This window comes from Dendropsophus ebraccatus, chromosome 4 (assembly GCF_027789765.1).
Source record: "Dendropsophus ebraccatus isolate aDenEbr1 chromosome 4, aDenEbr1.pat, whole genome shotgun sequence".
NCBI lineage: Eukaryota > Metazoa > Chordata > Amphibia > Anura > Hylidae > Dendropsophus > Dendropsophus ebraccatus.
Genome location: NC_091457.1, coordinates 123,167,059 through 123,192,936, shown reverse-complemented (window position 1 = coordinate 123,192,936; position 25,878 = coordinate 123,167,059). Strand labels below are relative to the sequence as shown.

The window sequence follows — 25,878 nt, the reverse complement described above, 5'->3', positions numbered from 1 at the left end:
ACAATAGCCGTTAGTTAAGATGGTTACTACGATCGTTTACTCCATCTGACCCCAGAAAAAGAAGGAACGATGTGCAATTACACTGAAGGATTAGTAAATAAATGAGGAATTACAGCAAACAATTAACGAATGATTAACAATGATTTTAGGGTCGGATCTAAATCAACGATCAATCATTGCCTGCATTTACACAGGACAATTATTGTTTAGATTAGAACGATATAATGATTTTTGGCATGATAATCGTTCCTTGTAATAGGGACAGCTCCTGCAGTGAGACAGGACCATGCAGCATTCTAGCAATAGTTGAGGCTAGAACACCCTGACCCTGATTGATCAATATTTTTGACATGTGATATGTCCAAAGTTTTAGCAACACAATGAAGAAACATGTGGTTTAAAGGGGTTTAATAATATCAGAAGTGCCATCTCTGTGTGGTATTGCGGCTTAGTCCCAAGGCCACACACACCTTTTAATTCCTGCCAAACATCTTGCCTCTTTTCCAAATCTGTATCATGTAAGCCAGATTGGTGCTACAGGGCACCCTCTTATGTTTGTATTGTGAGTACATATTCCAGGCCTCAGGTACCGTTACCTTTCAGCCAAGTATTTCTTTATATTGACCATGTATTCCCTGTTTTAATTAATCAGCTATGTTAAATGAGCTCCTGCTCCTGGCACCCCTGGCAAATAGCAGAATGTGCCAGTGAAAGCTGCCGCCAGCTAGGCATATCTCTGAGGGGGAAATGTAGTATTGCATTGATATGAATTGGCTGTCTATGTCACACAAGAATGGTTAGAGCTAGCCAGAATGGGAACCGAGCATACAGAGAGGAGATTACCCCCCAACGACCTTCATATACCCTAATACAGCACATATACAGTCACCTCCACGAGACAACCCCTTTAATACACTCCCAATCTATATTATATATCGTCTTATATAAGAAGTTTTCCGGTTGTATGTACGCTCCCATATAACAGTGGGGCTGTTGTTATAGTGATTGCAGTTTGGGGCATATAGGATGGTGGCCAGGTAATCCTGGCAGCAGAACAGACGCTGCATACTATTCTATTGTATGACTTGCTATGAATGGAATAATACATCTACAGCTACAGAGACTTGTACCAGCGTATCCTAACCGAGACCATTGTGCCCTTTAGTTGCAGTCTTCCTCCTCATAGTCATAGATGAAGAACAATAAAAAACATTAACTATGCTAGATGAGTTTAACTGTTTGTGACCCAAAATTCATCCAATGCAAGTCTATGGAGTTCACGTGGATGGGACAGGATTCCACTTTAGAGTACATATCTAGACCAATATATGTAGACTGAGCAATGAAATTCCTATTGAATAAACTGCAGATGGTTTAAGGATTTAGCATAACTAAGAGCCCTATTACACCAACAGACTTTTTGCAGTCAAAGCCAGGAACGGACTATGAATAGAGAACAGGTCATAAAGACTGAGATTTCGCCTCTTTTCACATCCACTTCTGGCTTTGGCTATGTTCACACAATGTCAAAAATAGAGAAAAGGCAGCCGATTATGATAATTAAAATAACATCCTATTTGCCGCGATTTAACTGACTGCAATGGCAATGCATTGAAGTCAATGGGAAGACGGACGTCCAGTGCACAATGCATTGAATAACGGACGTTTTTACTGCGGATGGCAAAATAATGAACATGATCATTATTTTCGGACGTCTTTTGCAAACAGAGGATGTTTTTTACTAGTTGTTCACACACAGTTTTTCTTTTTCTCAGTTTTTACTATTACATTCAATGGACTTTTCAATTAAGACACACCTAAAGTCCAATTAGTAATCCCAAACTAAAATAATGTACCAACAGCCGTCATTGTACTAAGGGAAGGCTAGGCAGCTAAATGACGTCCGTTATTTTAGACTCAACATAACATATGTCATTTTAAACGGAGCTCACAAAAAAGCTGTGTGAACATAGCCAACGGCTGTAAAAATCTGTCAAATAAACTGTCAGATATCTGTTGGTGTAATAGGGCCCAAAGGCTAATTGATATGTGTGATATGTTGCAGAGACCCCCACGATCAGTAGATATATCCACACCCGCCTTGAAAGCTCCTTGCTTTCCCCCTTCATCTGCTCGATCATTGCAGAAAGATGTTGGCAGAGTTGGCGGATCTGCTGCATGATGGACACCAATGGAGCCCGATAGATCCCATTGCCTTTAATGTGTCCATCATTTTACTGGACTGCTTGCTACATTTTGTGTCCAATAATTTGAACAGAATCAGCGACTGAGGCCCCCGTCATGTGCACAGTCTTATATGGGTAACATTAATGTACTGAATATCTTGTATGAAATACTTGCATATTTTGCAGATGCCTTTAGAGAAAGTTTCTCTAATATGAATGCATCCACATGTCTTACGCATTGCGTGTGTACCTCAAAGGAACTCTCATGTGTTTTCTAGCATATAACCCATCGATATAAGGATAGAATACAGATTGAGTTCTGACTTGCTGATACTATATGATCCCTAATATGGATGTATGCGGATCAGTGTTAATCACATTGACAAGTAAGCTTGTGTTACATAGAAGATGATAATGTTATATTTTATATCCTATTAATCTAACTAATAATAGTTATCCAGCCACATACATTATAAAACCTGGTTGTATTTTACACTTATGCATACGGATCTCTTCATCCACATCTTTTCTTGTACCTCCGAGCCCCTTTCCCTCGATCTTCCCTTAGACTTGTTTGTTTTCATCTGTTTTACCTTAGTGGGGCCCATATGTCATAGTAATCTCAGATTATATAATTGACAACAAATGCAATTCTGCCATCATACACTAAATATTTGAGCATGTCTGGCTGCACACTTTCAAACACATGCTTCCTTTCTCTTCTCTCATGTAAACTGTGGATTTTGTTATAAGCTGAGCCATTCTTTCTCAACTCTATACTATGGACAACTTAATACCCCATAAGGGTCTTGTGGACATTGCAGGAGTTATAACTTAATTTCCATTTTTAGCAAACCCAAGGAATAGGCTAAAATGGCGGTCCTCCTTACTCGTGTTCTTATAGTGGGCAGCAGTCACATCCAGGTGAAAGCGGAATGCAGAATGGGCCATACATTTGCACTGCTCTCCCCAGACATTTATAGCATTTTACGTTGAAAGAAACATACAAGAGAATAAAATATCTTTGAACATGTGTCTTGATCTAATAGCTAAAGCCCAGTAAAACACAGAGCAAAATCCTCCATTATTGATCATTTCATGGTAAAGTTTGTGGCCAACCACAAGCCCATAGCCTATTACAACTCCCACAGCCTGCAACTGCTGTATAACTAGATAGACTACAAGATTCTGCATGTGTCTGCAGGAATTATTGGAATTATTGGCATTTGCGTACAATCTTTGTTCTAGTTGTGTTGGATGGGGTTGAGGTTGAGGTTGCATTTAAGTACTTCAGCGGCAAACTCCATGGACCATGCTGTGAAAAATGGGATACAGTCATGCTGGGACAGAAAGGGCTGTTCCCAAAATGTCTTGGTATACCCAAGCATTAAGGAAGAAGTCTGGTGGGGGGGGGAAGGGGGGGGGGGAATTGATATTGGGCAGGGGGTGATGGGAAAATAACAAAGAACATATGCTTACTGGACCTCGTGCCCATGCTGAGTTGCATCGCTGGGCTCCCGTACCGCGCTGGATGCCATTTTCTCCCAGCTGTGAGGTACATCACAACCCTGCTGCCACATCACTGAAGGGTGGGATTTAGCCCGCTCAGTCAATCAGTGACTGCAGCCATATCCATCCCCAGTCACTGACTGGCTGAGTGGGGCATCCCTCAGCTGGGTCATGACGTAGGAGCAGGGGGAGATATGCAGGCTGTCGGCAGGGTACAGGAGTGGGACGCACACTGTGCGGGCACCAGGTTGTGTACATTTATTGTGTTCCTCCCACCCCAGACCGAAAAAATTTTTTTACCCCACCCTTCTGGCTGGACGTTAAAGTGACTCTGTACCCACACTCTGCCCACCCCAAACCACTTTTACCTTCAGATAGCTTCTTTTAATCCAGGATCTGTCCTGGGGTCCGTTCGGCAGATGATGCAGTTATTGTCCTAAAAAACAACTTTTTAAACTTGCAGCCCTGTGGCAAACAGGCGTGGCCTAGAGTATCTGTGCCCTAACTTTGCACCACCCCTCCGTCCCTCCTCCCCACCCTTCATCATTAGGAATGCCACTGGCAGGATTTTTCCTGTACAAAATGTGCCTGGGGCATGATTGAGGAGGGCAGGGACAAAGGGGGTAGTGCAAAGTTAGGCAACAGATTCTCTAGGCCATGCCAGTTTGGCACAGGGCTGCAAGTTTTAAAGTTGTTTTTAGGACAATAACTGCATCACCTGCCGAACGGACCCCAGGACAGATCTTGGATTAAAAGCAAGGTTCAAGCGGTTTTGGGGGGGGGGCAGATTGTGGGTACAGAGTAGCTTTAAGTTTTCCCTATAGCTTTCCCTAAAGGTCCTAGTGTAACCCTTAAAATATGGTACCATAGCATTATCCCTCCTGGCAGTCAGATAGGTAACATTCTCCTAGCATTCTCCAAAATCAGAATGCCAGAAGCCTGATGCATCACTCCACAGAACATGTTCCATTGCTCCGAAGTCCAGTGATGGTATACTGTACAACACTTGTATTTTCTGTGTGTACATTCACAGCAGTAAAGATTACAATGTAATGAAGATATAATATAATTGGAAAGCCCCAGTCCATCCGTGCAAGCTCTAATGACAGCCATATTGTTTGCCAATGCCATGGAGCTAAAAAACTGCGGGAATCAACACCAGATCTGTATATAAGATGCAGTCCATGGACAGATGCAATTCTGTTTATGAAAAAGCAAATCTTTTACCTTCTAATCCCAAACAAACCCCTTTAAGAAATGGCTAAATTGAAATTTCAACATCTTGACAGAAGAGCAGAAGTTCAGGATTTATATAGAAATTTTAAGTAGAAACGCTGTGTAATCCGGAGCAGATGGTCTGGGTCTATGTGTGACAAGAAGTGAGAGCAAATAAACTTTGCATTACTGGAAGTGTTTGCCATATGAGCGAGGCTCGGTCACATGTGAACCATTCGTAGGTAAGAGACGTAATTACAGATGGGATTACCAGAGCTGACAGTTGTGAGTTTTAGGTTGGAGGGACTGGGAAAATCTCCTGCCATCCTTAATTACTGGGGTCAGATTAATCCTATAGCCCACGTGCTTTCCCAGCATCTTGGCGCAGTATGGGTCCTCAATTACAGCGTGCTTTTAGTCTCTGGTAAAACAACCAAGGCAGTTTTCACACTTGTGATACAAATATTTGAATATGGATTGTAGGAAGATATTTGCTATGGTGTTTCTGACTATTCTGCACTGACTGTAGTATTCCAGCTTCATGGTGAGTCACCAGAAGGAAACATATGATTCCCATAAATATGAACCCACATTTGCAGGATGAGCTATTCCAGGTGGATCCCATAGATTACTGTCATTGATGCAAAAACTATTTACAGGCGCACAACCATATTACGCGGCTTTGCACAATATTACAGCTGCACAGAGCCATAGCCTTCCATAAGGCTCTCCTGTGCCTTTGTATGTCAAAAAATTCATATGAATCCATCAGATAAAGTGTTCATCCATGCTCCATTTCACACCAGCTGTGCAGGCTGTGGCTGCTGGAGAGTATGATGGGAGGGGGATGCTCAGTGTCCCTCCAGTGCCCTGTGTCCCTCAGTGTCCCCCTGCCATCATCCTCTCCAGCAGCCACAGCCCACACAGCTCTGGGAGTCGGGTCGTGACATCACCATTTTATCCAGGAAGTGAAGCCTTGTTGCAGTAGTAAGTGCAGGGGAAAAAGCACTTTAAGTGTATATTGGTGATTTGTATAACTTTTGGGGGGCTATACAAAACTTTAATAAAAATTTTCTACGGAGTTCTCCCTTGAAATGCATTGAAAATATACTAGTAAATTTATAGATTTTCCCATAATTACCTTTAGCCTCTAAAATAAAACGATTGTACCACTAGGTACATAATTTTGTGGGTTTTTTTTACAATGATAGACCAGCACGGTGATGCTGGTGGCACAGTCCTGTTTTTTAACTACTAATCAGTTTCCGCACATGGCACCGGTCTATTCCAGATCTCCGGCCTGGCATGAAGCACTTGGGGTGCATGGCACTGGTCTTTTCCTGAGCACCAGCCAAGCATGAAGCTCGGGAATAGACCAGTGCCATGCGCGGGAACCATTTGGTAGTTCAAAAAGAAGACCGGGCCACCGACATCCCTGCACCTGTTCATGTAAAAAACACAAAGGGGGAGATTTATCAAAGGGTGTAAAATTTAGACTGGTGCAAACTGCCCACAACAACCAATCACAGCTCCTCTTTCCTTTCAGCACTGCCTAAAGCTGAGCTGTGATTGGTTGCTGCGGGTAGTTTGCACCAGTCTAAATTTTACACCCTTTGATAAATCTCCCCCAAAGTGATGTACCTGGTGGTACATTTTCTTTAAGCTATAAGAACATAACCCTAAAGCATGACAAGAAAACTGGTGTTGCCTCCCATGGCCCAACTCATTTACTATATTTTATGCCAGTTAAATTTCCATGAATTTATGGAATTTATGAATTTGCATTTGGGCATTTTTTTTTGTAAAGAAACCAGAGGGCTAAGTATAAGTTTTTTTTTCTATTATTCCATAGACTGGATGGTTTTTTCCAGCACATCCTATAGAAGCTCTCAGACTGGTTCCTAAAACCAATCCTCATCATTTTTTGCAGTGTGGTGGGACACATTAAAAGAAGGAACTTACATTAGAAAATAATTTTGCCATGAAAAGGTGTTGTTGGTAGGTGGTACATGTCAAAGTAACATCCATGTGACTGCCAGGATCCAAGGTTTTTCAGCAGAACATGGCTGAGAGTATCACACTCACTTTACCAGCTTACCATCTTTCCAATGTGTGTACACCCACCTGTCCACGTTATGTATTCTCTACGTCTCACCAGCCTGGATCTATCAATCCAGGCAGGGAGAATTTGCCACAGAGTGCCCAATGACTTGTGGTTCAGGCAGCATGAAAGTGGTGATAGGTTCCCTTAAAGTGTAAAGCATGGGGGAAGGACTGAACAACAGCCTGAGCTTTCGGTGAATAGTTATTTTTCCAATACAGACCCAGTAATTAATCATAGCTGTACTTTGCTGGAGACGAGATAGAGCCAAAAAGCAACCAACAACAGGTAAGACGTTCTTAGATACATTTTAACTTTAATTCCCTCTGTGAATAATAAGATAATTTATAGACAGATTTTTTTTCATTTTCAGAAAAAATAATACCATACAATTCATAAATAATACACATCATGCAGGACTTAAATAATGGCTCATATAGTGCCAATGTAACACTGCATTGAATTGCTCACACAGTATAGTCATTCAATGCCCATATAAAACTAACATTCACTGTCAAAATAATAATATAACTGCATAATAATACTGAAATATAATATCTAGTCAGTGCTGCCACATAGAACTGAGATCATTGAACACTTGTAACTGCACAGCTCTCTCTATTGTTTCTCAGTGTAAATGAGAAGACCGTTTAGCAAGATGGTTGTGCTGTTTACTTTTATGTTGTTGACAAGGGTCTTGGCCAACTTTCATATACTAACTCCAAATACTGGTATTGCAATAATACTAATCTATATTGTGATGCAGTCTAAAAAAACAAAAAAATTGCATCAAGTTTTATAACTTACTTTTCCCCACTCTCCTGCTTTCCACTTTGGACACCGCCCCCCTCGACATTTTTTCTGTATGTTTGGTTTTCCAAGGTGCTTGCAGTTTTCATTTCCCACATTGGATCCATCTTTAGCCACGCAGTACACGGCTCTGGTCTTCACGCCACGTCCACAGGACACAGAGCACTGTAACAGAAGCAGCAAGAAAACATTGTTAGTTATTGTTTTATGTCTATAACATAATACAAGAGAGGAGACATTTGTCAAGAATTGCAGCTACATGTACTGACGCCTATAGAGACACTTGGCACGTGTATGCTCAAGATATAAATAAACAATAAATCCCATACATTTCATATCCCCTAAAATCAGCACTAGGGGACAGGACTGTAGCAGAGGAGGTAATACGACACTGGTGCCCTACATATGCATAGTTGGACTAGAGTCCCTTGAGCCTACTAGCAGCGATCATGGGTCCACACATCAGCTATACAAAACAAGTACACATGGGCCATGATAAACATAAGGGATGAAATGTCTGTGAAATAACCCAAGAAAGTTTCAAAATCTCATGGGTCTGTTCCATTGGCAGCTTCACATTGGATTGTCTTCTGCCCTGTAATTACTCGACCTTTTGGAGATTCTCTGGTTTCATGGTGGTGCAGTCCAACTATGTACATGTGCTGTTGTCCTCATTGATACAGACCAATAACAATGCTAAATAAGAATTATTTATAAAAATCTATTTAGTTTTTTAAGGAGATACACAAATAATTAACAAAAAGACAATTTTTTGTGTGAATGCAATGAAATGTGCTTAAGGGGTAAGAGTCTCAGAACCTGAACCCCCCAAAAAGCTGATCTTTCCATTTCAACCCCTTTGTTTTCAAATCAGACGAACGGTTCATTTACAAAGTAGACCACAAATTTCCAAGGTTGTGTTCCATTTTTGCAGGCACAATACGAACCATTTCACAAAAATTCACACAATAAAAGATACGCCATCTGTTGTCCTATTCACGGTGTCTCAGCACCTTTATTCAATCTTTCTTAGCAGGTTCAGTGAACATTCTTAGTCTTGACCACTTATGGCATTCTGACACGTTCACTTTGATTCCTTATACAGCTCCTCTAAGATGTTAGAATCAAAAGAATTCTGTATCCTGACCGAGATTAAACATGACAGCTGCTTGTAGCACCAGCCTCTCAAACAGCATGGCGCATTTCACTCCGCCATCAATTTGCACATTGCTCCATGACACGCGGGTTCATCATGCACTACTACAATAACGGCAATTCCCCTAACTTTTTAAGATAATGTTATTTTTTTTTTTTATTTCAACAGGAAATAAAAACATCAAAGGGAAAAAGAAGACAGTATGTAGAGGCCCCGATCACCAAGCTGGCCTCCGGTTCTTGACACTGCCGCCCATGCTGACTGCTGTGCTTTTATCACTGGAAGAATGTTATTTGGTATGGTCAGTAAGCTGCATCATTGGCTAGGCAAATACAATGTTCTCAGAGATCAAATATAATTGGATAGGTCAGGGCAGTCACTAGGAAACTGTCTTAGTAATCATTAAGTATACTGGCAAGTGACGCGAAAGGAACAATTACATATCAAATCTAATAACATCCTACATATCCCCACCATGAGGGGGTCACCTCCCGCCATTACAATTGTGAGTGCAATTTTTGCCTACACAGCAATGCATAACATGTGCGGGACACTGATAGTTATTTACGATTTGTTACAGGCAATGTTGCAGGTTTACTTTGGTGCAGACCTCAATGTAGGGTAAAAAATTTAAAGGAGAAGTCCCACCAAAGTTATAAATCGCACGCAGGGGGGTGCAGGAACATAATAAAAAAGAATGCTTGCCCATCCCGTGCCCCCACAGCGCTGACTTACCGATTTCTGCCAGCTGCTCACATCCTGAAACTCCTCCAGCTGCAATGTCACATCCCTGGGTGATGGACTCCCCACTTAGCCAAACAGTGACTGGGGCAGAACAGCACTGCAGTCACTGACTGGCTGAGCGGGCAATCCATCAGCCAGGCCTTGGTGTTGCAGCCGGAAGAGTCGGACACTTGACATACCTGGCTGCTGGGTGAGAATGACATCCGGCGGCTGACAACAGCGGGTGGAGCAGCGGAGGCATGAGGACACGTAAGTATACTTTCTTTATTATATTCCCACACCCCTTCCTGCCTTGGATTTTTAACTTTGGTTGAGATACCCCATACAACCTGCAGTCAACTGTGGCACTGTTTTTGTAAGTTTATTGTAAACTTGGATAACTCATTTAACTTTTCTACATAGATACACTTTTTAATCAGTAAGCAAATATACAGTAAATAGTAGTATAATCATGGCATCTAACAAAGGCTGACTGTATTGAGTAACAGATGGACATGAGGGGTAATGCATTCAATCAACCATCGGAGATGCCTAATTTGTTGCAGAGGTTAATGTAATGGAGAGGCAGCAGCCTGAAAGCCTTCCAAAAAGTTATTTTCTAGAGTTAGAGATAAATGACATCTGCTGAGATCAAGAGGTTGACTGGCACAGTAATGTATTATGATAGACATGTAATCTTTATATTTACCCTTCTTTCCGCCCTCCCTTAATTCCTTCCTTTCTTGATTTTCCTTTTCTCTCTTTCTGCCCTTCCATCCTTCCTTCTTTCCCTCTGTCCTTCCTTCCTTGTTTATTTTCCTTTTTCTTCTTCTTTCCTTCCTTGTTACTTTTCCTTCCTTTTTCTTCTTCCTTCCTTTTTTCCTTCCTTCCTTCTTTTCCTTTTTTCTTCTCCTTCCTTCTTTTCTCTTTTTCCTCTTCCTTCCTTCCTTCTTTTCCCTTTTTCTCCTTCTTTTCTTTTCCCCATTCCTTCCTTCCTTCTTTTCCCTTTTTCTCCTTCCTTCTTTCCTTCCTTCCTTCCTTCCTTCTTTTCCCTTTTTCTCCTTCCTTTGTTTCCCCTTTTCTCCTTCCTTCCTTCCTTCCTTCCTTCTTTTCCCTGTTTCTCCTTCCTTCCTTCCTTCCTTCCTTCTTTTGCTTTTTTTTAATCTTTCCTTTCTTTATTCTTTTCCCTCCTTCCTTCCTTCTTTTCCCTTTTTCTCCTTCCTTCCTTCCTTCCTTCCTTCGTTTCCCTTTTTCTCCTTCCTTCCTTTCCCTTTATCTCCTTCCTTCTTTTCCCTTTTTCTCCTTGCTTTCTTCTTTTCCCTTTTCTCCTTCCTTCCTTCCTTCCTTCCTTTCTTTCTTTTTTTTCTCCCTTTTTCTCCTTCCTTTCTTCTTTTCCCTTTTCTCCTTCTTTCCTTCCTTCCTTTCTTCTTTTCCCTTTTCTCCTTCCTTCCTTCCTTCCTTCCTTCCTTTCCCTTTTCTCCTTCCTTTCTTCTTTTCCCTTTTTCTCATTCCTTCCTTCTTTTCCCTCCTTCATTCTTTTCCCTTTTTCATCATTCCTTCTTTTCCTTTTTTTATCCTTCCTTCCTTCCTGTCTTTATTCCTTCTGTGCTTGCCTTTATTCATTCCCTTCTTCCTTTTTTAAGTAACTTGTTTGCATTATTTTTCACTCTATCTACTTACACATTACCTTCATACTATACATAATGTACTTATGTTGTGTCAGATCACACATCAAGATTGACACTAACATATTCATAACAGCAGTGTGAGTCCCCACTGAGTACAGTATGGTGGGATGAAAGACTGACAACATCTGTCCTACAACATTCAACAGAGGCTAGTGGAAATTTCAGCTCATTGCTCGCTGGTACTTTCTAAACCATGTACTGTAAATTGCATTTAGGTAACATAACAAAATAAGCTAATCATCCTTTATAAGTAGCTGCCACGTTAATAAAACTGAATGAATTGTCACCATTAGCTACATCTGCATTTTTCAACAATTATTCATATAGGTTTAATCTACTAATCTCCGGAAACAAGTCTCCTTGTCATTGGAGTTTAGCAAACTCCACTACTTAACTACACAAGACTAAAGCCACTTCAGGGACCACTGACGCCCTCTTTTCCCAGGATCCACTCTGCAGCTGGACCCTACTAAACTAGTTACTTTCTTTCTCAAGCAGGGAAGGTTCCTTTAATCTTAAGTATTGGTGACGCTCATCAGTCTTGTACCACTTTGACATACCATACCCTTCCCATCCACTGTTTTTATTCTTGTCAATTGTTTCCTTTTTGTGTTATACAATAATCAAAGCAAATAGTAGTGTAAGTAGGCAAAAATCACAAGGGGGTGCAAAAATAAGATACCATTAGGGTATAAGGACGTATAGTAGCCATCTTGACTCGACTCTCTTCAGCTCTCCTTAAAAAGAGTTGCCTGACTTGTCTTACATTCCAAATCCTGTCCTAAGCCTATTATTAGAGTAGGGCCCTATTTCACAGTAACGATAATCGGCCGAATCGGCCCCATTCGGCCCGATTCAGCCGATTATCGCTCGTGTCATCGGCTGATCGTTCATTTAGGGCCAGACATAAAATCATTGTTCCCCCACCGCGCATCGCTACAGTTGAATAGCGGTGCGCGGCGGGCGACCGACGATTTGAGAAGCAGCAGCAGCATACATTACCTGCAGGGCTTCTCCTCCGCTCTGTCTTCCTCCCCGGGTCCCGCGCGCTGTAGCTTCAGAATGGACTGTCAGCTGACGGAGCACTCAGCCAATCACAGGCCAGGACCTGACAGGTAATGTATGCTGCAAGGGCTGCAAGGACATCGGTAACTATGTCCCTGCAGCCCTCGCTCAACGATCATCGGGCCGTGGAATAGGCCCAGTAAATGAGCGGCGATCTAGCAGATCGGCGCTCGTTTACATCGTTGATCGGGCCCTCCTCGGCCAGTGAAATAGTACCCTAAGACACAGACTTAAAGGTAAGGCTACCTCCATTAGGTATAAGACTAAAGGAAAAAAGAGCCGGGAGGATGGCGCCTCGTGTAATCCTGTCACGTGAAAATGGGTGAAATAAAAGTATAGGTGGACTCTCACCTTTTAGCCCCTTGGGTTTTTTGCGTATCACCCCACTTTGGGGTAGCTCGTAGCGTCAGATGATGGCTGCCAGCCGAAGCATCCAGGAAATGGGACTCTCCCAGTGTCGGGACCCGTGGTTTTATGCAATGGAGAAAAGAATAAAGTACCTGGGTAGGTATCCTGGCGCTGCCAAAGATTCCTTCACAACGAGTCTAGTATAAAACATAAAATGGCTGATTTATTGGATAAAATCGTAAAATAGTACATAAAATAAGCAATTATTTGATGTACTTTTTTACTAATTTGATCCAATAAATCAGCAATTTTATGTTTTATACTCCACTCGTTGTGAAGGAATCTTTGGCAGCGCCAGGATACCTACCCAGGTACTTTTTTTCTTCTTTCCACTGCACCTCCATTTGGTGGCATTAGAGAGCTGTTTTGCATATTCTCCTTCCCAGAATTCTAGTGGAGAATGAATAGGCTATACGTGTTATGACATTCAATTTAAGGAGAAGCATTTGCCCTTTGAAATTTGTAAAAAATTGTGGGTACACTTTAAAGGCTATGTAGGTAACTAAGGATTAACTCTAGATGATAGTTTAGTGGCAGTGAAGTGATATTCACATAGAAGGTAATAGTAAACTCAATAGTTCTGAGCCAGTTGTTTCTAGAATCTCATTCTAGTCATACCATCCAAGGCCTGGCTATACTCCTAAAGTCATTGTGTAAACCTGGCAATACAAGGCTTGGGATGTGGCAAGGCGAGAGAATATGTTCTTCATTATTTTTCAGCAGAACCGAGGTGGAATTTCCAATACATTAAAGCAAACCAGGTACTAAGAAAAATAACAACAGCAATTTAACCACATGGAGATGTTCCATCAATAACATAAGCAAGAGTGAATTTAGTTAAAAGCAGGACTTTGTATTAAAATCTAACTGAATGACCTTTCTGCCTGGTAAGTGAGTAATGAAGAACGGCTATACGTACACGAAAATATCCCTATGTGTTTACAGTGTGTCTGACAAATGTAATAAAAAATGTGCATTTCCCGAAAATAACAGAACATTTCAATTTTTTGTTCCAGGTACACAAGGCGGAGAAGGGTAGATGATTTCAGCATATGTATGCCATATGCGGAGAACCCAGCATGGCGCTTATTTTAAGAACAGTAATTTATAGGGCCCCAGAGTGCTTTGCATATGTCACATAGAATTCTATAAAAAACAAATAGGACAATATGATTGCTAAAACTAGTTTACAACTGTTTTCTATGTACAGATCATAGGTAAAAGAAGAATTTTCTTCATTCGTACCATGTATGAATTGAAATAACAAACAGTAGATTGTATAAGGCTCAGCCAAAGTAAAATAATTGGGCAATACCAAAAACAGCCCATGCTAGGAGTGGCGCTATTTCTGAAGGAAACAATCGAGTTTTTTTTTTTGTTTTTTTTTTTTTACCAAAGTTACCCACATGGTAAGATGCTTGTTGAGGAAAGCAGCCGTGCTTTCTAATATCCTTTATGAGGGATGTATTGCTGCACGTGTAATGCTACACTTTTCCTGCAGAGGTCACTGTGGGGGAAATGTATAGGCAGATTTAGTCTAACAGTAACAGCTGATCACCAATAATGGTTTTAAGTGAACTTTATCCAATAATTTTCATTCAGATCTAGAGATAAGCAAATTTCCTTAAGGCTATCTTCACACACCATGTCAAACAATGGCCGACATCTTTTCAGTGTTCACCCGGATGAACATCATTTGATTTTGATTTGAATGCGGGCACATTCATATGTGTCCGCACTCCAGTTTACCATAGACCACAGTGTAAAGTACGGTCTGTACTTTAGGCTATGTTCACACTACGTAAGCTACATAATAATCACGACCGTTGTTGCCGATTTGCAATGACGGCCATTATTACTACGGAACTTATGTAGTACTGCTGTCTATGGAATCCTGGCCAGACAGTATACACATAGGGGGAGATTTATCAAACATGGTGCAAATCGAAACTGGCCCAGTTGCCCCTAACAACCAATCAGATTCCACCTTTCATTTTCCAAAGAGTCTGTGAGGAATGAAAGGTGGAATCTGATTGGTTGCTAGGGGCAACTGAGCCAGTTTGACTTTGCACCATGTTTGATAAATCTCCCCCATAGTATACACTCTGGCCAGGATCCCTAGTTGCGCCGCAAAAAAACTGACATGTCAGTTTTCTGCAACCGCTATTCATTGAATAGCGGCCGCAGAAAACCTGTCAGTGCACACAATGGAGCGTGCGGCTCCGGCCACACGCTCCATTGTGTGCAGGAATGAATTGAGATGCGGCCGTGCACAGATGTGCCCGCTTCCCAATTCATCAGGAGTGAAGATCAACCAGCCAGTACTGCAGTACCATTTGGGATGATCTTTTTAGACACCGGCTGTTCCATGACCCGGCCAGGTTACAGAACGGTCGGTGTCTTACGCCATGTGAACATGGCATTACAGTGCACAGCCTATTTTGTATGATCGCTGATCACTGAACAGGGGCTATACAAAATAGACCTGTCAATTATTTTGTGCGGCCCCAGAGAACAACGGCAGTAGCGTATACAGGGTGTATACACTATGGCCATTGTTCTATACACTTTAATGTAATCGATCTGTCAATAAACAACGGCCGTTGTTGCAAATTGCAAACAACAGCCATTGTTTACTGCAAAAAAACAGCGCGTGAACATGGCCTAAGTTTGTTTTCAGGCAATTTGCCCCAGACAAAGTGCCCCAATTTTCCTGAAAAGTTGTAAATGACACTCTGAGGTCACCTAGGTTTCAGTTTTTGTTCATATTTATTTTGTGAAGAGTAGGGTTTCCAGCAGCAGCTGCAGCATTACGAGGGACAAGGCAGGTGCTAAAATGGCCTCATCTATGGTATCACCAAGTATTATAATGGATGCACTTTTGCATCTGTATTGGGGCCATACCTCCCGGATCTCCATTGTGACAAGCCAACATTGAGTCAGTTCACTATAATCCAGTATACTGTGGAGTCCGTGCCACCCAAGCATTTTCCCTTTAAGCAGAGCAGCTTGAATTTGGAAGCAGCTGGTACCCACAGCACCTTGTAACGCTCATTCCACAGCAGATAAATGAGTGTAGAGTTACATTACACAGAACATTAGTTTGTATTTTCAAAAAAAAAAGTCAGAAACGAGCTGGACTGAGTGATCCCTGCTCTTATGGATTTCTGTGCCTGCTTTCTAAGCAGCGTTACAGTGTCGCAAGAGGCCTCTAGGGAAAGGATGATTTACGAGGTTATTACAGTACATATTAAGAGCACTTCTTCTCCCAGGCAGGGTACAAAAATGTAAGTGCTAGCTTTCATAAAATCCCTGCATCTGTTGCTAGTAAAAGTTTAGGGGAAATATGTTGGTTACCATGTATATCCCCTATAATGAATGCTGAGTACAGTACAAGTACTAGAACAGCACAGCATAGTGCAGCAGCTATCCACTATGGCTGGTTTACATGCAAAACAACATATTCCTATATTCTACTATATAAACATATTGTAATAGCTATTATGGTTATAGATATTTATTGAATTGCAATGATTTGCAGAAGCTGATCAATAGGTGAAAAGAATAATAACTAAAACAATATAGACCATGTTCTATTATATGAGTATGGCGATTGTATGATTATGGCCATTGTATGTATCACAACATGCTGGAAGCTAGAGATCAGCGGCGGGGACTCTTTGGCCCTCCAGCATTTGCAAAACTACAATTCCCATCATGCTAAAGCTTTGGCTGTCCAGGCATGATGGAAATTGTAGTTTGGCAACAGCTGGAGGGCTGAAGATTCCCTATCCCTGCTGTACATTCTCAATAGCCAGGAAGCCATAGATTAAAGACCACATATATTAGTATTCACAGGTTCTAGTCCTTTTAGCCTACTAGAAAAATGTGTTCATATGTAAATGGTGGCACCAATGGTAACTGTATGTTTCACATTTGTTTATCCAATTTTGCGTTGGTCTAAGAATGTGTTGGGGGTCGGTGGGACAGGAGCGGATCTGCAGATCATTGAGGCTAAAATGATCTGTAATCCGTGGGTTTCTATGTCAACATGCCGCACAGGTTATCATTGAGACAATTGAATTTCAAAGTTCAGAAGATAATAGAAACTGAAAAAAAAATAGACAATTATAATATAAACGTTGTATGTGACATTTGGGGCAGATGACATTTTTTTTCTTTGTTCGACCTCAAGACAATAATGTGATCTAGATACAGAACAATGTATATGACATCTGTAAGAATACACATGCTTGAAGTCAGAAAAATGTAAAAAAATATAAAAATAATTGCTATTACCAGAATTTTATTCGTTTTATATCCTAAAGTTGTTTCCCATTAACACCTAGTGCACACATATACATGATGGAGCTTTAGGCACTCTGTATACAGCAATAAAGTCCCATGGTTCAATGCTGTGTTATGGGGATACTCAACCTTAGAAACAATTCTTATACGAGAGAAAATACAATGGCTGGCAGAACATGGCCCTTTCTAGCTTAGCAAGAAGCTCCTGGCCCTCATGATAAACTGTGTATGTGGACCAAAAACTATGACATTTATAAAACTATGTCATTTATAATACTGGTGTCCTCCTATGTATCAGAAGGGCCTTTAGGCTCCTCCTGGCACTAGTACCTGGATGTGACTGCTGTCTCTGTCCCTCCTATAGTTCCGCCTCTGTATGAAAGCTGTAGGCTGGTTACAGGATCCTACAGTGAAGTTAACTGTAACTTAGGTTTTGCAACAAAAATATAGAGATATTAAAGGAGAACTCTGGCAAAAACAAAAAATACAGTGCGGGCAGGGAGTGCGGGAACATTATAAAGAAGCTATAATTACATATCCCTGTGTCCCTGCAGTGATGCATCACTGCTCATGGACCCCCGCCGGCAGCTTATGCTCCTACAACGGCGGCCGGATTCCACTGCAGTCACTGACTGGCTGGCCTGACACCTCCTGCCGGGTCGAGACAACACTGGAACATGAGAAAAAGTGGAGACCGGAGTGTGAGAGCGAGGTCACATAACAGCCCTGCGGGGCATGGTGGAGGGTATAGATTCTTTATTATATTTCCACATGTTTTCACAGTGGCGGCACTGTATTTTTTTTTTTTGCCAGAATTCTCCTTTAAAGTGGTATTTTGAGCTAATTTTACTTATACCAGTTTTTATACAGGATAGGCGAAAAGTGTGAGATCACCGCTGCAGCTGTTCTTCAACCCTTTGGTGAAATTGATAATTATTCAGGCATGAAAAGTGAACGGCACAAAATAAATTGTGAAGATAAACATATTCTATAATGGACTGTGTGCTATATAGCTATGTAGGGGCTCTTCGACACTTTGGGGCTCATTTATAAAAATTAGGGCAAATGAAGTAAAGATGCTGCAATGGTAACCATTCAAGTCATTGCTTATTTCTCATGCGTTAAAAACATAGTAGCTGTCATTTAATTGTTTGCTATAAGCTATTAGCTACATCACCTTCAATTCACAGATGGTGGAATTACTGTGAAGTGTATATATGAGTTTACACAGCTGCTGGCGGTTACCTGTGGTGCTTATCATTTGCATTATTTTAATTTCTGTTGCAGAATTTCACCTCTTCGGTGAAGGGGGTAAAATCTCATTCTTCTATAGAGGCAGTATCCACAGCATATTCATATCTACCAGGTTAGGACTAGTTAAGGGTCTGAGGGGTGGAGCATGGCATCAAGGCTCTAAGTATTGTGGCATCATGCCCGTCCCCGTAGTCCTTGTGCTGGGTATACAGAGTTGCCTAATACATCTAATCAAGTACTCCCCAACCTGTGGCTTTCTAGCTGTTGCAAATCTGCAATTTATTATGCCATCTGTCTGAGCTTGAGGGGAGTTGTATTTTCCCACCATTCTCTACCTAGCTTCTTAACACCCATAATAGATTAGAAATTCACAGCTACAAGAGTTGAGCAAATTACTCAGCTGACATACTTGCTTAGACTTCAGAGTGAATGGCCACTTTTTAACGCCACAACGTTTAAGGCGTAAGATCCAGCCTAGGTTAGGTATATCAATAGAGAACAGATATCTATTTTTCTGACATAGAGTAGAAAAATTCCCTACGTAGCGTTAAATGATAAGATTTTCTTAACCACTTGGGATTTTACCGCATACTGTTAGATTATTCAGTTCAATGTAGAAATTGTATGCAGTAAGCTCCTAAGCTCCCTCTAGAGCCGAGTTCAGGTATCAAGAATTTTATTATTTAACACTACTATGCAATGATTTTGGAACTCTGCATTATAAAAAGTAATATCTCACCACTGTATTGATATATCAAGAAAGAAGGGTTCTCATATTTTGATACTATCTTATCACTACATAAAATACAGAACCGGTAAGTACTACTCTGTGATGGGAATTACTCAGCTGACATACTTGCTTTGACTTCAGAGTGAATGGTAACTTTTTAAATAAGGGTTCTCATATTTTGATACTATCTTGAATATTCAATACATTTTATTTACATCTAAGGTACAGATAGCCACTGTCATCATAGTTATGTTCCTTGACATATAGATTCATGTTTCTTTCTGACATACAGTCCATCTTGAATATTAAAAAAAAAAGAGTCAAAAACTAGTTAAAGTCTTATATTTTTTAAAAATCATAGTAACAGTAACTCAATTATTGTAGAATTTATCAGAACTATTTAGGAAACACAGCATAGCGGTAAGTACTACCAGTCGTGTAAGTATAAAATGTTAATCCTTTTGGGATATGCTTCTATTAATTCCATACCGTGATGAAGGAACTCAAATGCTCTTCTGGATTTGTGTCCTTCAATCTAGTGCAGTCAGGAGAACAGAAAAGCTGAATGAGAATGTGGAGTGACAGGGTAATAATGAGATGAAGGGGCCAGTAAGAAAGAGGATGAAGAATACATTGAAAGAGGCATTAATGATGAGACTGTGGAAATGTCAAGTTAAAAGGACTGAAGTCTTTGTGACCCCTTCACCCCTTAATCAGAGATCTTTCAATCCCTGACAATGGCTCCGTTTCATCAAACAACCATTCCATGTATCATGTGACTACCATAAAATACGATGGAGGAGACTCCAGCTTCACCATGTTCATGCACTAATTGTCAGAAATATATTATGTACGTAACAAATAAGACCATCCACAATCACACCCATGTTACAGTCAACATGTTTAGCCTACTGGTAATTTTTTAAAATATTTTTTTTGATTCTGTATTGTACCATGTTTATGGTTATGGGGGGGGGGGAAACAGAACTAAAATTGAGACCCCCCCCCTTCTTGTCACTGGTGCATGCCACCACAGCTCTCTACCAATGTATACGTACTTGTTCACCACCCCCTGCTCTTAACATCCCACATACAATAAAAAGGGAACATGACCCTTGAACTACTTAAGGTGCCTGCAGAGAAAAAAGAACCTTCAAGCCACTTGTTCACACCCCCAACAGAGAGGGGGTTGGGGGTCAATCCCCTTATTTCATTAAGCTCACAGTGGTTCCCTTAAATTCCTTACAGGTTTTCATCTAAAGTGTGTATTACACTACTTGTTCCTGATTACTGTGTTGAATGTTGTCATTAGTAAGCAGCGCTATTACATTTCTTTACATAGAAATTATCACTAATTTGAATTTGTTAATTTTGCTGTCTTTTAAAATATTATGGGTGATGAACAGCTTAAATAAAACTAAATGGTCACTGTCCCTTTGATAACTTTTGAATAACTTTTTTTTTTTAAGTGACAGCTACATTTGAATGTTTTATTCCCTGTTGAGATTTACGCTTATGGTAGGTATGCCTTGTCTCTAGGTGGGTACTTACTCTGGGCTCATGCTGTGCTTTTAATATGCAGTGTAGTTTATGATTACAGATGAGCTAACCAAAGCTTACGAACCAAGATTTGTTATGAAATTTTTGCAAAGTTCATAATGACTTCATAAAGATGTTGGCTGTTCAATTAAATACACTTAAAAAAACAAACAAAAAAGCATACTCCTCCGCGCTCCCCCATTGACCTATGGGTCTCCAGTGTCTTAAGCCACCTCCAACCTGCTCAGCCAATCACTAAGATGAGACAGTGCCACAGCCCGCTCAGCCAATCACTGGCCCCGATGCTGTAGGTAATAACAGCCTACTCAGCCAATCACTGACTGACTGAGATGGCACAGTTCTGTGGCCAGTGATTTGCTGAACCGGTTGTCACTCCTGAGATGAAAGTGACAACCTTTCAGCAAATCACTGACTGACTGAGATGGAACAGCACTATGGACAGTGATTGGCTGACTGTACTGTCACTCTAGTCTTGGAAGTGACAGACCATTTAGCCAATCACTGTCTGCTGAGCTGTCCCGTCTCAATGAGCAGGCTGGGGGGGACACCGCAGAAGGAGGACACCTGGGGAGTGTGGGCAGGTGAATACTGATGAGCAAACTTACTGAACCGCACTATAACTGATAAATACCTGCAACTGTTTAGCTGCTTTAATGCGGTCTGTTTAAGGCTCAGTTTGGACAAACCCAAACTTTGCTTCAGAATTTGGGGAACCTGCCGAACTGAAGTATACAAAAGTTCTCTAATCTCTATGATCATAGGCCTGAGGGTACTTGGTTGTAATTCGTTTCAGTACATGGTGATTACAGTGGTAGGGCGTCTATAGGGGGTGCACAGACATTCGGTACACATTCGAAGTGTTGTATTATAGACTGGCTTTTCAGTACTAAGCCTGAGTTTACATTACGATTGTGTGATCCATGGCACTTATACAGTGTTAAAATGGGATGCTGACATATACATGCATGGACAAGAGTGGGCCCCATTGACTAGTGAGGGCACTTGATCTGAATGATCTAAATGTAGTCACTAGTTGGCTACTTTCGGCATTTAAAGTCAATACTGCTAGCCAAAATATATATGCCACAGATGGCAAAATTTTGAATGTGAATGCAGCCTATATATGTTACGTGGTGGTTCACGGGCTGTGTTCTGGATTTTACAAGTGGTCCTAGAGCTTCAGGTTAAACCAGTGTTGGTGGTCCTGGCTCTTTAACAGTACAACTGTGTTAGGACCTGATAACCTTAGTGTTTCTCTATGGCAACTTTGCCCATTGAATAAAGAACATATTACCAGCCCTGAGCCAAACTGTAAAGAAGCACGAATCTCCTAGACAGTCGTCTATAAAGCCTAGGGCTGCACAAACAATTGCTAGATTGTTTGTGCAGCCCTTTGCTTTAATAAGTCATCGTCAATGTCAGATTTACGTGATCAGCTGATGCGCTTATAATAAGTATTTGCGTGTTAATCGGCTGATTACTGCAATTATTACACTGGAATCAATGATTTTAGCCACACTTCTCCCTGTCTAAATCGGGCATATGCAGCAAATAACAATGCATTTTAATGGGCAGCTATTGTTTGTGTAGCCTCAGCATTCGTTTGCTGCGTACCATCGGGGCTGGTAAAAGGGCCCATAATCAGCTTGTGCCTTGACACTGAGATTAAAGATTGCTACTGTGATCAAAATTAGGACGCTCTTTATACTCAATATACTTTATGCAATGAACATAACAAGGTATACAAAGAAGGGTAAAAATCTAAATCTTCATCTTTTCATAATATACTGCCAGTATAGCTAAATTGTACTCATACACAAGGTGTAGGAGCTCAAAACATATTTGTATTTTTAAAGGTAGATATTAAAAAAAACCTTTTCAGCCTTTAGGTGGGTTTCTATCTGAACTAGTTGCAAGTGTTTGAACTGTGCTTCAGCCCAGTACCAGCTGGGAAAATACCTCTTGCCTAGTCAGGCAGTAAAACTGAAATATGGATTCCTCATGCTTGTTGTAAAGGATTCTAAGAAGTCTGTACCATGGTGAGACTGGCATTAATAACAGGCTGATACTGCTGCTGCTGTACTTATTATATTAATACGTGGCAAGTTTACATGACCTGGGGAGTTTCACGTGACCTGGAATCACAACCAAACTCATCATAGTCGATGCACAACAACGAAAACCATGCAACAAAATAATTGTTTAAGTAGATTGCTAAACTGGATGTTCAGCGCTAGAAAAAATATGGCTTCCTTCTTACCGAAACAGCACCAGATGCAATGCTAAACACAACTTGCGGACAGATGTGGTGTTGCCTTGTCTTTCTAATCCTAAAATACCAATTTAATGTACGTCAGATGCGTGGACACTATTTATTCTATATAGGACTTCTGAACAATGGCAAGTTCACTGCTCAGCACCTCCGCCAATCAGCCGTTCTGCAAAACCACGGTGCCCAGATGTACTTATTGAAGAGAAACAGAAGCCTTGTACAATATGTAGGGACTTTGCCATGTTACTGCTGCTCATCTCTCATTCACAGTACAAGGCTTCTGGCTTGTGGCTCTGCAGCTAATTGGTGGGGTTGCCAGATGCTGGTGCCACACCAGTTAGTTATTGGTGGCCTAGTCAAAGGAGCTAAGGCCAAGGACATGCAGCTGAAACTAGCATCATACAGGTTGTGTGTGAATGTATCTTTAAAGGGGTTTTCTAATTTAATTTTACTTGTGCCCTATCCACAGGAAAGAGGACAAGTATGAGATTGCAGGGGCTCCAATCCCTGTGCATCCTGGGGATCACTGCTGTACTTGGCTCTTTTTGACGGCTCCATAGAGAATAGATGGAGCTGTGGGTCACGCAGCTCCATTCAAAACAAAGGAGTCAGAGCGTCAATCTAGTGATCTACGGAGGGCTCAGAGGTCAGACCTCCTACGAGCTGTAGATTGGGGACAAGTAATCAGAAAACCCCTTTAAAGGAGCTTTCCTACAATTAACTTTTATCCCCCTGTCCACAGAACAAATAATCTGTTTCCACTCACCACTATGACTGGTGAGAGAGCGTGCCTATACACAGTCATGCTGTTGAGAAGTAGCAAGAATGTTGAGACTCTAAGATTAGTGATCAGCTGAGGTCCTAGAAGTGGTGTCTCCCAGAGACCTTTATTTCCTAGCCTATATAGGTGATAATTGTTACTGTCTATAGCAACAAATCACAATCTCTAAGAAATTAAAGCGGGGATGTAGTTGTTATGTCTCACTGCTCTACATTTTGTCTGCACCAGTACAGATAACTTTCCTCAATGCATTATGCCTAGTGCAGGATTTAAATAACATCAAAATGTCAGTGTCATGCTCAGCCCCCCTCAGGCTAATACTAAGCACAAACCGAGGACAGGTGTTGCACTATTTTAGGGGGAAAAAAGCCATGTTTTTGTATTCCTGTACCACTCCATTAGGTCCCACATCACCGATTCTTCTAGAATTAACCTCCTGGCTACTATTTTTTTCCACTAGAATTAACAGAATTTCTTAACGGTTAAAGTTATTTTTCTGAAAGTCGATTGTCTCTTTGTGACACCTTCATTCTCATTGATTGGTCACACGGCATATTCTCCTGATAAATGAGCATTTATCCGATGTTCACAAATCCGCCAGCCTAGACAAACCATATTTAAGTATCTGAGAATTCAGCAGCTAAACAAAAAGTCATAAAATTGCAAGGATGAAAATGATGGACCTCTCATCACCGAGAAGCTATCTGTTATAGATTCACTCCCTCACCAGGGGACAATTTCATCTCAGTCTTATTATGGAGAAAGTAGCAGGCCCCGCTAATGGTAATCAGGGCCGACATGAAATACTCACAACAGAAAGGAAAACTATAAGTAGAAAGTGACTGTAATCATCCGAGCTATTACTAATCATATGGCTGACAAAATAACTCAGGCATGGTGATTGATAGCAAGTCACTATATGAACTGCTGTAAGTCACTATATGAGCGGCAGTGAAATGTGGGAATTAGGCTGGTGGAATATTATAGGAACAAAGCTCAAATTACTATGAATATTTCAATGTATAAGAATTTTGTTGAATTCAGATTTATAACAAGCAACAACGGGGCCCTATAGCAAAATGAGGCCTTGTTCTCCTATTATTCTCTCTATAGGCAGGTGAGTTTGGAAAATAAAAGGGTTGTGAATAGAGTTAAATGAACCTTGAGCACGCTTGGGTTAATCCAAACCCAAATTCTCAGCATTTGATTATTGTTGGCTGAAGAAGTTGGATGCAACCCTAAGGCTGCATTCACACGTTCCGAATGGCTTTGTAATGGGCTATTCACATGTTCAGTGTTTTCATGGATCTCCATTACGTTCCGTTTAAAAATAGGACGTCATAACTTGGTACAGAAACATGCCATGGATTCCCCCATAGAAATCAATGGAATTCGTGTTTAAAAACACGGATGTGATGTAATCAGTGTGATTTAAAATGCTTTAAACAGATCTGTGAAAAACACAGATCACAGAGGCAGGTAGCAGACTACATTCACGGACCAGGAAAAAACACTAAACATGTGAATGCAGCCAAGGCTCCCTGGACAATCTGGATAAAGCCATAGGCTGTATCCATGTTTTCCTGGACTTCCTAGGGTTACATCCATCTTCTTCAGCCACCGATAATCAAATGCTGAGAATTTGGATTCAGACGAACCCAAGCATGCTTAAGGTTCACTCACCTCTAGCTATAGTGTTCACAGAGTTATCAGTCATCCTAAGACCAAGGGTGTAACTACTACTAACAACTAGAGATGAGCGAACCGGGTTCGGGTTCGAGTCGACCCGAACGTTCGGCATTTGATTAGCGGTGGCTGCTGAACTTGGATAAAGCTCTAAGGTTGTCTGGAAAATGTGGAGACAGCCAATGACTATATCCATGTTTTCCACATGGCCTTAGGGCTTTATCCAAGTTCAGCAGCCACTGCTAATCTAATGCCGAAAGTTCGGGTTCGGATCGACTCCTGCATGCTCGAGGTTCGCTCATCTCTACTAACAACCAAAACCTACAAATGATAGCAAGAAGTGCAAGTCATCTTCTTTGTGATCTTATTGTCCCTTGGATATTTTCCTACCTTTCTAGGCTTCTTAGGGACACATCTTTTTTTTTT

General features: G+C 41.1%; 1 protein-coding gene across 2 annotated transcripts in view; it reads right to left on the bottom strand.

Annotated features, from left to right (window-relative positions):
- The window catches only part of ADAMTS9 (ADAM metallopeptidase with thrombospondin type 1 motif 9), a 187,263-nt gene that overhangs the window by 49,758 nt on the left and 111,627 nt on the right, over positions 1 to 25,878 (bottom strand). For both annotated transcript variants that reach the window (XR_011362637.1, XM_069966925.1), the window contains exon 29: positions 7,819 to 7,986. Coding sequence is in view for 1 of the 2 variants with exons in the window: in XM_069966925.1 (XP_069823026.1) it covers positions 7,819 to 7,986 (168 nt within the window). In the remaining variant the exon portion in view is untranslated. The remainder of the gene's footprint in view (positions 1 to 7,818; positions 7,987 to 25,878) is intronic.